General features: G+C 52.7%; 1 protein-coding gene across 1 annotated transcript in view; it reads left to right on the forward strand.

Annotated features, from left to right (window-relative positions):
• SHC3 (SHC adaptor protein 3) overlaps window positions 1–12,901 on the forward strand; it is a 109,286-nt gene that overhangs the window by 47,784 nt on the left and 48,601 nt on the right. Inside the window, exons 3-5 of the mRNA XM_077910436.1 lie at window positions 8,112–8,175; window positions 10,345–10,464; window positions 12,499–12,552. Coding sequence (XP_077766562.1) covers window positions 8,112–8,175; window positions 10,345–10,464; window positions 12,499–12,552 — 238 coding nt within the window. The remainder of the gene's footprint in view (window positions 1–8,111; window positions 8,176–10,344; window positions 10,465–12,498; window positions 12,553–12,901) is intronic.

Here is a 12,901-nt window from a genome sequence, read left to right on the forward strand (position 1 = left end):
CCCCAAGGCTATGTCACTGAGGGCACCTGCATTTCCTAGCGTTCGTGTACAAACAGGAACATGCAGCACCTGCTCACGTCTGCCCTCTCACGTGCACAATTACACTAGGATTCGTGGGTGTCGTTGGGTGTATCCATAGCCCGCTCCTTTTGCCTGGAGCACAGGTTCACGTGGTTTCTTTATCCCCCAAGGCAGATACTTAGACGCTACAGCCCTTGGTTTCGGGGCCCCACCCCTCAAGTTTCCGGTGGACTATAACGGCACCTAGGGTGTCCATGGTCTCGTGATTCTGCAACAACCACGCGATTCTGAGTCCCGTTGTCTGTGGCCTTCTGGGAAGCACGTGGAAGGGCCACTGGAGGTCCACGGACTGGAGCTCAGAAGAAGCACCATCTCTCTGCACCTCCCACGTGGGCGGGGTTTGTAGCTGTGGATTCGTGGTCTTGGTGTCCCACTCCCTGGGCTCCGAGGGGCAGGCACTTGCTAGTTGTCCAATCAAGGGCATATGGCTTGGCTCACCTGCCTCCACTTCTACAACTGTAACACCAGGACGAATGGCCCTACCTTTCAGGTGTGTGGGGGTTGAATGGGCCCGTATGTTGAAGGCGTGTGGAACAGGGCCTGGCAGGGGCCCTGTGGTTACTGGTGTGTGTATCCAAAGGGCCACAGACATTGGGGTCAGGTTTCCTTGTACCTCCCATACTCCTGCCTTGCCAGCAGGAAGCAGATTTCTGTGGAATTGGGTTCCATACGCTTGTGAGAGAGACTCGATCTCAGAAAATACATCTCTCCAAACGGATACGTGGCTCTAAAATCTGGCGGTGGGGGCCGGGTTTGCACAGGTCTGTGGATTCCTCTCTGGTTGGGCTGCCATCACACCTGGTGGCGCCCTGAAGGCAGTGGTGCCCTGTGGCCTGCAGGGCAGCAGCCACAGACCCATCCCACCGACCTGAGGATGTGACCCCTTTACAAGGTTGCACCTGCCTAAAAGAGCACCCATGGCGCACTTCTTTCCCTTTGATTTGGCTCATCAGCACCGCAAAGCAGTTGGGTTGGAAGCAGAAGACTTTTTCTAACCCAACGGTGAGAATTTTAAGGGGGAAAAGAAGATTCAGGGAAAACGTTCGTAAGACTAACGCAAGCCCCCCATCTGTCCAAGACGCCTGCGATACTCCCTGTAGCCTCGAGTGAACTTTAACCTTAGTTCTTTTACCAAAAGGAATATTAGCTTCCACATTGCCATGGGTGGGTTTTACTCTTGGATCCATACCTTCCTATTCTTCCCAAGGGTTCCTCTTTCATTTCGTGAGATACCTGTCAGCCTGGGTAAGGATCCTCGTTCCTGGTTTCCTCTGGGATTTTTATGGGAACTTAAAGGATCTGTTGTGTTTGCCTGTGTCTGGTAATCATCAGCCGGTACTTATTTGCACCTACTGAGTGAGTGTGCCGGGGGCAGACCACAGGTGCTGAGGATGTTAGGATTACAATGACAGGGGTGATTCTGCAAAGTCGTGAGCCACCAGCGAGGTTGCTTTGGCACCCCACTGATTTCTCAAGAGCTGCACAGATCTCCAAATGCATGGCACCGCTTATGCTTGAGATATACTTATCGTTGGAAGATTTAAGTGGTTTCAACTCGTTCCAGTGAAACTACTTTTTAGAAATTAAGTCTGAAGTATTTTTGATGCCCAAGATCACTGTGTAACTCTGCGTGTGCGTGACGGTTCAGTTATATTTGGATGCTTTGGGCAACAGGCACCCAGGAATGGGAATTGCTTTGGGCGTGGATGGCACTGAGGGGAAGCCAGTTGCTCCACGTGCCCCTTGACCCAGGCTGGCAGCTTCCTGGTTCCGTCCTCGCCGAGGGGCCGGGTGTCTGGCTCTGTGACATCACCCACCTGTGTCTCTTGGCTTCAGGGTGGACATACTGACCAGCTTTCATGTGTCCTTGAGAAGGGAGAGAGGTTGTCCCATGACAAGAGCACCTTGAGTGTCACTCTCCATGGCTAGGCAGGCCTGAAGGCCTCCTCCCCAGTGGTCTGTTTGGCTACTTCTGCCACAGACGTCTGGCTGGCCTCCGTGCCCACCATGTCTCTCCACCTCCTTGTCCCACACACAGCGGCTAATGTCCATTCAGCTCCGTGACTATCTCACCAGACTGTGTGAAGGGCCTCTGGGTCTGTCACTCCTCAGCCACCCCTGGGTCTGAACCCTCCACCCATGGCTCTGCAAATCTGTCCACCTGTGGCCTCTTGGCAGGCCTCCTCCCCGTGGCCGCACCTCACTTGCCCACCATGTGCCACGCTCCCCTGTGGACCCCGGTTCTGTTTCCCCCACGGGAAGAGCTAGGTCAGAGAGCCTGCGGTGGAGACAGTCAAGACTTAGTTTGAAGCATGATGTCTGAGAAGCCTTCAAGACAATGAGATGGAGCTATCAGTTGGGTGTGGGAATTGTCTCCAAAATCCTATCCCTGGAGCAGATGTGGGGGCTTGAGATAAAGACTAGTGAAGCATTTGGAGCAGAGACGTAGGACCCTGAGGGTGGGAGTGGGTGGAGGGAACACACCACAGAGGCCTCAGGGCCTCAGCTCCTGCAGTCTCGATGGGGGATGGCCACCCAACAGGGCTTGGGAAGACAAGAGGGGGATGGGGTGTATCTTGCTGCTATTTGCCCAGCACCAAGCTTGGGGGAATCGCAGGATGAGGGCAGGATTATGGAACCTGTTTCTGTGGTGAGAGCCCTGTGATCTCTCTGCTATCCACACTGGGGAGGGGCCAGTGGTTCCTTCTTGCTTCAGAGTGAAGGGCTTCACGGAGGTGATGCAGCCTTTGGCATGTCTAGTGCACTGATGGTCTCTATACCAGGAGTGGGTGTTGCTGACAGCTTCCTGCTAATGACCAGGCTGAAGGCCTGGGGGCAGGGGGCACCCCATGTGGGCTCTGAGCCCACTGGATCCACAGCAGCAAGAGGGCTACAGCTGGCCCATGGATGTGAATGCCAGAGGGGACAGATGTGTGGGCAGATGAAGGACCAACACCTTTACAGCACACGCACCCAGATAGTCCAAAGGAGCAGAGTCAGATGCAACCCTTGGCCCTGGCAGGGGCCCCAGCTCCAGGGCTGGTAGGATTGCTGTGTGAGCCCAACTTCCTCTCTACTTGTGTCTCCACGTCCCCATGTTCCCACAGGCCAGGGTGTCAGAAGCTGCAGCCTAAGGCACCTGCCGTCCTTGGCTTCCTGTAGTCTCCTCCCCAGGCAGCTCTAAATAGGGGAGGACGGCTCTACTTTTTCGTGGTGTTCAGGGTGTTTTACTGTTACCTGAGATGCACATCTTTATTACTGGAAATAGGAAAATGGAGTGACTTGCAAGTGCCTGCGGTCACTTTCTTGTGCGAAAGTGGGTGGATTAGATACAGAGTGTGTCTGGGGCTTCATCCAGGGCCAGGGAGTACTGGGACCCCTATGTGCACTGAGACAGGAGTTGGGGGCAGTGAGCTGGTTCTTGGATTGTCCCCTGCTCATCCACTCATCCAAGTAGCACAGAGGACAGAGAGGAGGTAGGCAGGATGGAGCCCTGTGGCCAAGTCACAGAGAAGGCAAGAAACTGGCAAAGAGTACCAGGGTGAAGAGAACATCAGAGCAGTGTGGGGTCAAGAGTTGAGGAAAGGGAGTGTGGCAAGGGAGAGAGGGGTCTGCTGAGGGCAGATGCATGTAAACAGGTTGCCCACCACATTTGGGGCCATGGCGGGTATGGGAGAATCTGCAGGGGCAGCTCGTAGGAGTAAGAGCTTGGAGGAAATGGAGTGAGGGCACAGGGGGCACCAGCACCAGCACCATGCTGGCCGTCCACCTTGAGGAGTTGCCATCACTTATTGAGCTGGCTCTTATGATGACCACTGTTTCCCACCCTATTAAAAACCTGGTTGCAGTGAGTAATGGTGTACACATGTCCGTGGCCCATCTCCCAGCATGCTAGAGAGTGTGCACCTGGAAGAGGATCTGTTGGACCAAAGGGTCTGAGCATGTCCTATCTTGCTTGATGCCATGAGTCTGTCCCACAGAGGCTGTGCCACTCCGCTTCTTGCCACATGGAGGGGTTTTTTATGATGTCTCATCAATCTCTGTCTGACCTTTGGCTGTGAGGTGGCATTTTAGCACAGTTTTTATTTTTTTAAAAGTGATTATTTATTTATTCATGAGAGACACAGAGAGAGGGGCAGATACACAGGAAGAGGGAGAAGCAGGCTCCCTGCAGGGAGACTGATGTGGGACTTGATCCTAGGACCCCGGGATCATGACCTGAGTCAAAGGCAGACCCTCAACAGCTGAACCACCCAGGTGCCCCTTAGCACAAGCTTTAATTTGTCATCTTATTTTGAGTAAAGCTGAGAATCTTTTCATGTGTCCAAGAGTTGCTTGTATTTCTTTTTTTCTGTGAATTCTTTATCATTTGTACATTGGGCTTTTGATATTTTCCTTATTGGGTTATATTAATTATCTTTCTGACTATGAAATGTTACCATTTTACTTCTGCATAAAGTTTTATTTTTATCCTCTTAAGTGTGTCAGTATTTTCTTTTTCTTTTTAAAAAGAACTTATGGTTTAATTACGATGAAATTAAGTTTGCAATCTGTTTAGGATTTATTTGTATATAAGGCACAAGACAGAAACCCAGTTTGATTTTCTTTTCCTGGATAGCTACCCAGACACTGAAACACCACTTACTGATAACTCTGTCCTCCTTTGGTGTGGATTGCTGTATTTTTCACTCTGGAGGAAGAAAACACTTTTTGCTCTGCCCTCCTGTGTTCTCTGACTAGGGCCCTGCAGACAACAGGCAGACTAACAGGAGAGAAGCAGGTGATTGATACACATAATACACATACACAGGGAAACTCGGTGATGAGTAACTCAAAGAAGTGGTTAGAACTTGGGCTTATATCACATCTTAACAAAGCACAAGCAATCCAGACAGAAGTGACAAAGCCTAGGAAAAGAATTTTGGGTTTCTAGGTGTGGCAAACTGAGGAGGCAAATACACATGGACATCCATGGATAGATAGAGCTAGTTGCAGCAAGTCGATTCCAGTGCTGGTTCTTGGTGCTGCAGGGGGCCCAGGGCTATCTGGTGATTCACCTCCATCCTTCCCTGTAGACAGGGCAGTGGGGCTGTCTCCACAAATTTATGTCCTATTTCTAGACAAATAAGGGAAGAGCAGAGCTATTTTTTTCACTTGCTGCCAGGGTGGCCTTTGTGGGGTGGTGTGTTCTACTCCCTTCCACCATATTTATCTTTCCTTTTTGTTTCTTTGTGCAACGGATGAGAGTTTGCCATCATACGTGTATATTTGTTGTTCCTTCACCCACTAGAATATAACATGATAACAAAAATCACCATTTGGAACACATATCTTTTTTTATGATTTTAGTTTGTAAAATGGTGTGTTTGGGGAGGGGGAGTGGGCAGCATGAGATGGATGAACGGGGACAACAGTGGTGCTCCATGAGTTCAAAGGACCCAGTTCTCAACTCCTGCTACACTCTGCAGCAGTTATGAAATGTGAGAGGTGGAAGTTCAAGAGAACCTTATGCTGAATGGGGGGAGGTGGTGGGACCACAACAAAGAGAGGTGATGAGTACTTTTGGGTGACTGCACAGGTGCCAGAGGTCACAGCATGGCTCACCTAGGTGGGATCATGCTGAACAGGTGGGTCGAGGTTACTCTCTGTTACTAATGACAAGGGAGCACCTGTTACTGCCACCTAAGACTCACTCCAGGATTCACTGCAATTGCACAAAGCCAAATTATTATTGCTAAATGAACAAATTGGGGTGGGAGCACTCATGCAAATGTGCTGTGCTAGAGAGTGAGGAGGGACGAGGAGAATCGTGACCTCTGTGGTTAGACCGCAGAGTGACCAGGCACGGAAGGGTGGCAGTTACTGTGTTACATCACATCCCTGTTTCAAATGGAAATGGACACCATTGGCCTGGGTGCAGAGATAATTCACACGCATGCAGGTTAGCACATGAGCATTACAAGCAAGTACGTGCGGGTGATGGAGAGAGGACATTTTTCTCAAGAGCAGCTTGATTTGCAGCTGTGTTGGGGAATTCTAGAGCTCACAAGGGGATCCTTTGGACTTTACCTGGTGCTGGAGCTCTGAGAAATTTCTGACATTTGCAAATCTTAAGGACAAAAGACTGAGTCTCCAAATGTGCCCTGGGCTGCTGCCTGACTCTCTGTGGGAGGACTTGCTTGACAGATGGGTTTATTATTTGCACTGCCTCCCACAACCCATTCTAATGTCCACGGGTGGGTCCCACCTCCCTCACAGAAGCTGCACGCAGGCAGCGGGGGGAGGCCTGTGGCCCAAGCTTCATGGCCCACCTGCTCAGACTCTAGTGTCATACAGGTTAGACACTTGACAGTTATCCTCTTGGGAAACTGTCACCCAAGGCTGATTTCTTTTTCTCATTGTCCATGGTGGTAGATCGGGAAAGAAATCTGAAGCTTATAATGGATATTTAAGGAGAGACCTACAGGATACTTCCTGCCGGATGATATGTTTCTGGCCTGCTGGGACCATCAGAGATTTGGCTGCTTTGCTCGGCCGAGTCTGTCACTTAATATAACAAGCACAGTGCAGAGATGTGCTGAACTTTTTTTTTTAATTAAAGAGATAAAATATAAATGCTGGGGTTTATTCAGCTCTATAAAGAGACAGCTTGACCTTCTTCAATAGGAATTTACTTTTAGAAGGTCCTTGGGTGATCATTTCGATAAAACCACAGTTAGAACGTTATTATAAAATGTGTGACTAAGCATAAACATCAAAAACACGCGTTCCTTTTAAATGAACTTTTTGTGAGTCACGGCGATTCAGTCCTGCAGTCTTTGTGGCATCTGAACTTCTAGAATGGTCTTTCTCTACCCTCTGCTGTGAATTCAGCAGCAAAGGTGAAGCTTACCTGAACAGTCTCTTACCTAATTTGACAAGGACAGGTTTCTCGTAAGAGCATTGTCGTGTGGTGGTACTTATTTTTCCAGATGATAGACAATAATCTCAAGAAGTATTAAAGCTTGCAGAATATTTCTGAGGACCCATTGTCTTGTTTGTCACCTGGCGTGTCCTGATCCCTGTTTCTTTCTTTTTCTTTCTTCCTGTGTTCTCTTACTGTCTCGTCCTTCCCCACGAGGGAGGGGAGATGTTCACATTCACCCAGCTCCTTTCTGGGCTCCTGACTTTGGAGCCACCTCTGGCCCGTCTCTGTCACTTCCCACTGAGGCCACTTCCCACTTTTGCTTTCAAGCACCTGCCGTCAGCCATGCCCCCTCCACCGTAGGCACCCCTGCCTCCACCATCTGGACCACAGCAGCCTCCATGAGGTCCATTCCGCTTGCTTCCCACCTCTCGAGGGCTCCCGCCTGGGAGGACCCTCTGCAGCCCGGCCTCCCGTCACATCCCCTGTACCTAGGACTCTCTTTGCCTCCTCTCCTCAGGGCACACCCTGTACATAGTAGTTGCTCAGCAAATGCGTGCTCCGGGGAGCTGCCCTGCACAGACCTCATGTCTGGCTCATTTGTGTACCGCGGGATAGCCTCTCCTCCCTCAGAACCTTTTTGGTTTTATGATACTAACTGTAGAAGCTAAGAATAACACTCAGAAGACCAAATTTCTTTTGATAACATTCTGACCTGCTTTGGAAGAAGGATGTTGACCCGTGGCCATGCTTGGCCAGGTCTGGGCCTGTGCCAGGACCATGGCCTTGAAGGGAACACCAATACATATCAAGGTCCTGCTTTATCGAATGGAATCCTCACCAAATATACAGCAGAGGAGTGTGTCATCGATACCTGTCATACCTATCACACCGTTAGGATGCATCCACCAGGAGGGCACTGCCCATCAGAGGTTCAAGATGACCTGTTCGTGTTTTGCACAGTTTTGCTCGTTTGAGGGGAACTAGGTGACCCCCGCTGCGGGGGGCCTACTGTCTACACTCAACTGCACAGCAGATGTTTTCCCTGGGGACATGCACATGTGCTCTGTGGGTTACAGAATCCTGAATAATGTGACAAAAGGATCTCTCTTCCTGCCCCCTTCAGGGAAGCCATCAGCCGTGTCTGTGAAGCCGTCCCTGGCACCAAGGGAGCCTTCAGGAAGAGAAAGGTACTGTTCCTGTGTCTCCTCCCCGCGTGGCACCTTTTGTCACCCCCCACCCGTCAGGATCCCCTTTCACTGCCTGACTCTCTGCGCTTTTAAAACAATAAGAGCGTAGGGTCCTTCTGCCATGTGATGGGCAGGACAGTTGTCACTGGCCGACCCAAGTCAGCTCCCTGGTTGCACCCCCAGTAACTAAACCTGCAGACAGTGATGGGAATAGACACAATCGACAGGACAGGAGCCCTTCTCAGCCTTTACGGGCATTAATTCACTTCAGTAGAATAGCTGCTGTGACAGATGCCCTGTGCTGGTAGATTAAAAAAATTTTTTTTAAAGATCTTATTTATTTATTCATGAGAGACACAGAGAGAGAGGCAGAGACACAGGCAGGGGGAGAAGTAGGCTCCATGCAGGGAGCCCAATGTGGGACTTGATCCTGGGACCCTGGGATCACACAACCTGAGCCAAAGGCAGATGCTCAACCACGGAGTCACCCAGGTGCCCCTGTGCTGGCAGATTTAACCAGCGGCTCTCGGGGTCAGAGTAAGAAGCACCAGATCTGTGGCGTGTGTGCCCCTCCTGGCTGATTTCAAGCTGTGACGTGACATCCCTGAAGACATGCGGTGGCAGGTCATTGCACAGTGTCCCCACCTGGCAAGTGCAGGGGACACAAGAGGCCAGAACAATGCAGATGAGCATTAATGTAGCAGAAACAGCTAGAAAGTGACAAGCTTTGAGTATTTATTGTTTTTTAATTGTAATTTATTTAACTGTACATTTAAGGAGTTTTTCATAGCAGCCACTTTTAAAGCCCAGCTCATAAAATTCCTACAAACTTAATAATTGTCTCTCATTAGCTGGTACAGCCCATTCCAGAATGCCATGGGCATCCCTGTTTTACAGATGGTGTAAGCTGAGGCACAGAGATAGAAGCCACAGTGTGCATAGGTGGTGGGCTGAGCTCAAGACCAGGTCACTCAACCTTTTCACCTGGCAGGGAGAAATATGGATTAAGAGAAAGCTCAGGAAAACTCTCCGGTTAAAAAAGTCTAGCAGGTATATAACTAATACCCACCCTCAGGACCATCTAGGCCCAGACTCCGTCCTGAGGGCATCTCTGAGGTCTCCAAGTCTGTCCTGACACTGAGGTTTGCAGGCAGGTTGCATGCTTGTCCCTGCTACTCACAGAGTTGTGGGTGGGTTTTGTCATCATAGCTTGGGGACATCGGGGAAGCCACGGGGCTACTGGGGCTACTGGGTTCCTGGCAGAGAACTTTGGATCTTGAATCTCACATATGTTAACAGGGAGGGAGTCTGAGGATAGGGCTAGGGGAGTGTCTCAGAGTCAGTGAAGGTAGGGAAAGTAAGACCAAGTAAAACAGATTTCTGGGTCCCCCCCCCCTTAGAACTTAATCAGAATTTTGGAGGGTGATTAAAATGCTTTGTCAGGAGATTAAAAAAGACCTAGCATTAATTAGCATATCAAACAGGGCACATTCTAATCTGAAAGGGAAGGATGGTCAGTGAGTGGGGCCTGGACCCTGGACTAGGAAGCAGGTGCCTAAGGCACCTGCGGGAAGGTGCTCAGTAGGAAAGCACAGTCCATGGGGCCGTGCAAAGGACCTTGAGTTTATCTGGGCCAGGTGGCACGTCCTGAGCTGGCTCTGGGCCCAGCAGGGACTAATGACCATCTGTGAGCACTGGCTGGAGGATGTTCCAGCCACAGGCCTTGTGTCCCACCCCACAAGTGAGTGGGGGTGAGTGGCCTCCAGACTCCAGAGGATGCTGGACCCCTCTGCTCTGGCCCTAAAGGGTTTAACTCCCGGTGGGATGAAGCCGGTTTCTGAGCCTGGCAGCTGTGGGCTCCGGTCTGTGGCACTTTCCCAGGCTTATGGGGGACATGGGACGTGGCCCCATGGGAGCCACCTGGACACAGACATCCTGCGAGTGTCCTCATCCCGCTGTGTGCACAGCTGCCTCTGCGTGTTTCAGAGCGTGTGTGTTAGTGTCGGATCCCGCCTCCCAGCTCCTCCGTGGCATCATCTCTGCCACATGCCTAGTGAGGGCGGGGAGATGGAGGTTTGGGGGTGTGGCAGATGACCGGGGGAGCACTGGAGAGGAGAGGCCGCGATGATGTGAACCAAAAGCTAACATGGCTTCTGCTTGATTCCACAGCCTCCCAGCAAAATGCTCTCCAGCATCTTGGGCAAGAGCAACCTCCAGTTTGCGGGGATGAGCATCTCCCTGACCATATCCACCGCCAGCCTGAACCTGCGGACGCCGGACTCCAAGCAGGTGTGTAGGCGCCCCGCCCCGCCCCGCCCCGAGCTCCGCCCCCACGGGTGTGCTGGGCCGGGGGGAGCACGTTCGTCTCAAATCTCTGCTCGCCTGCAAACTTGGGCCCCTTTGAAGGGTCGCCCATGGAGTGGTAGATGGAATTGGTTTTCTTAAATTCTGCTATAAATTGCCTTTTCCTTGAGGATAACAGGTGAAGTGTCCGATCTACGTGCAGTGTCAGGGCAGGTGCCTGTGTTTGGCACGGGCTCCTCGTTCTTGTCTTTTCACGCCCCCTTTCCTAGGCCGAGCCCGAGCTGCCAAGGCCCTCATGCTGCAGGACGGCCGAGGGAGGCAGGTCCCCTTGCCCCGAATCATGTGCCTCTGTCCCTTATCACATGATGTATGGCTGCTCCCATGTTTCTAGGGACCCTCAGACCGTGGCCCTCAGTTCTGTGGGAATATCTCCTAGTCCCCCCTTCTCCCTCATTCCTCTTCTAAAAAAGACTCAGGAAGAGCAGAAGGGGCGCAGCCATCCTGGGATTGGGGGGCTGGTTGGCTGTGTCAGGTCCTCACTGTTGCGGAGGATGGGTGTGGGGCTGGGCTCAGGGGCAGGAGGGCGCCTTCCAGGACGCCAGGGGCACATGTCCCAGCCACATCCCGTGGCTCTTCTGTAGTGGAGCGCACGCCCAGCTGTTGCAGATTTGGAGCAGCCCCACTGAGAGAGGAGGAGCCCCCTGAACCCTCCCTCAGATGGAAACACCTGCTTGCACCTACTTGACCCTGCTTGCTCCCCATTTAGTTCCCATTCTTACCTGAGGGGCCGCAACCACCGCAGACTGACAGTCACGCATTGTGGTGACCAAATATGATTTCCAGTTGTTTTCCTCTAAGTCACAACACCCGCTTCAATTTCCAAACCGTAGTATTAGAGCTGCCTTACAAGCACAAATCCACACCTTTTAGAAGTTGATCCTCCTTCGGGGATTGATGGTGCTCGCCACCCTCCTGGTGGCCCCCTGCCCCGGGGACTGGAGGCGGGAGGATTCCGGAAGGCTCCACGTGGGGCAGTGGGCAGTCGGATCCAGGGCGACCTCCTTGTGTCTATCCATCTACACGCTCAGGTCTTTCTAGATCCCAAGTGCTTCTTGCAAATGCCAACAACCAAAGCAGGCATTTTAAACTGTCTTGTTTTCTCCTACGGCTCAGTCCTAGTCTTGCTTTGAGCGGGAAGGCCCTGGGATGGTGGGGTGTCGCCTCCCTAACTCCCCACTGCCTGCACCGAGGGCCTGAGGCGCCCCGCAGAGCTGAACCTGGTGGCCTTGGGGTGCGGGCAGGACCACTGTTTACAGCCCCAGAATTTACTTCACTGTCATTACATTCTCTTCAAAATGGTAAAAATAGCACGGAAACCTTACGTAGCTTTTTAAATTTAGGGCAGCTCCTAATTCACTCAGTGTCTGCTGAATCCCGCTGCAGCCTGCAGTTGATAAGGCTCATGGAAATTTCCCAGTTCGAAATTAACTCAGAAGGTCCTCGCTGGCCTTTGAATTGATAAAATTGATTACGAGAGCGCCCGGGGTGGCCCCCATCTCTGGCGGGCTTTCTGATTAGCACGCACCCTGGATTCACGTGGGGAACACACTTCCCTCTGCACTGGCTGTGGGTCTGTCTCTGCTGAAGACCGCGTGTGTCTTTGGGAGCGGACGTGCGTTGTGTGGGGAGACACACTCCTTGTCAGAGCTGCGACGGTGGCCACGGCACTGCCCGCTATAGTGCCGGGGTCTTGGGGTCCCCGTCTGACGAGCGGGTGCCCAGAGCTCCTCCCTCCCGGGTGCGATCAGACCCAGGTGCCGCGGTCCTGGCTTGCGGCTGGGGCATCGGGAAGGGCCCCCCAGAGGGGACCGCTGCCATGACCGACCTCAAGGTCGTGTCCGTAGGGCCCACCTTACCCATCCCGGGGGCCTGGCCCCTGTGCTGCGCGCCGACAGCTGGTGCTGGGAGCCGCGGGGCGGGGCGGGGCGTGACGGTGTCTCTCTCGTTCTGGGCCCGCAGATCATCGCGAACCACCACATGCAGTCCATCTCCTTCGCCTCCGGGGGAGACCCGGTAAGTGCCAAGTGCCGCGGCTTGCTCTCCTCGCGCTGCCCGGGCTTCCCGAGAAGGGCCGGGGGCGCGGGGCGCCTCTTGCCCGCGGGCGGGGAGGTACTGGGATCCCAAGCCCCAGCCCACAGGCCCCTCTGGACCGCCCTTCGGGTTCAGTTCCTTAGCCCCAAACTGGCAAAAGTCCCTGGAGTGTGGGATTTGTGAGGTGCTCGTGGGGCGGCTCCCCAGCTTCAGCTCCCTGGCCGGCCGGGCCCTGCGCTTTTCCTTCCCGCTGTTGGGCCTCTGATTTCGTCCCTGGGGTCTACTGGAGGGCCGCGGGTTTACTGGATCTGGTTTATTCATAGATATTTGG

Source organism: Canis aureus, chromosome 1 (genome assembly GCF_053574225.1).
Source record: "Canis aureus isolate CA01 chromosome 1, VMU_Caureus_v.1.0, whole genome shotgun sequence".
Lineage (NCBI taxonomy): Eukaryota > Metazoa > Chordata > Mammalia > Carnivora > Canidae > Canis > Canis aureus.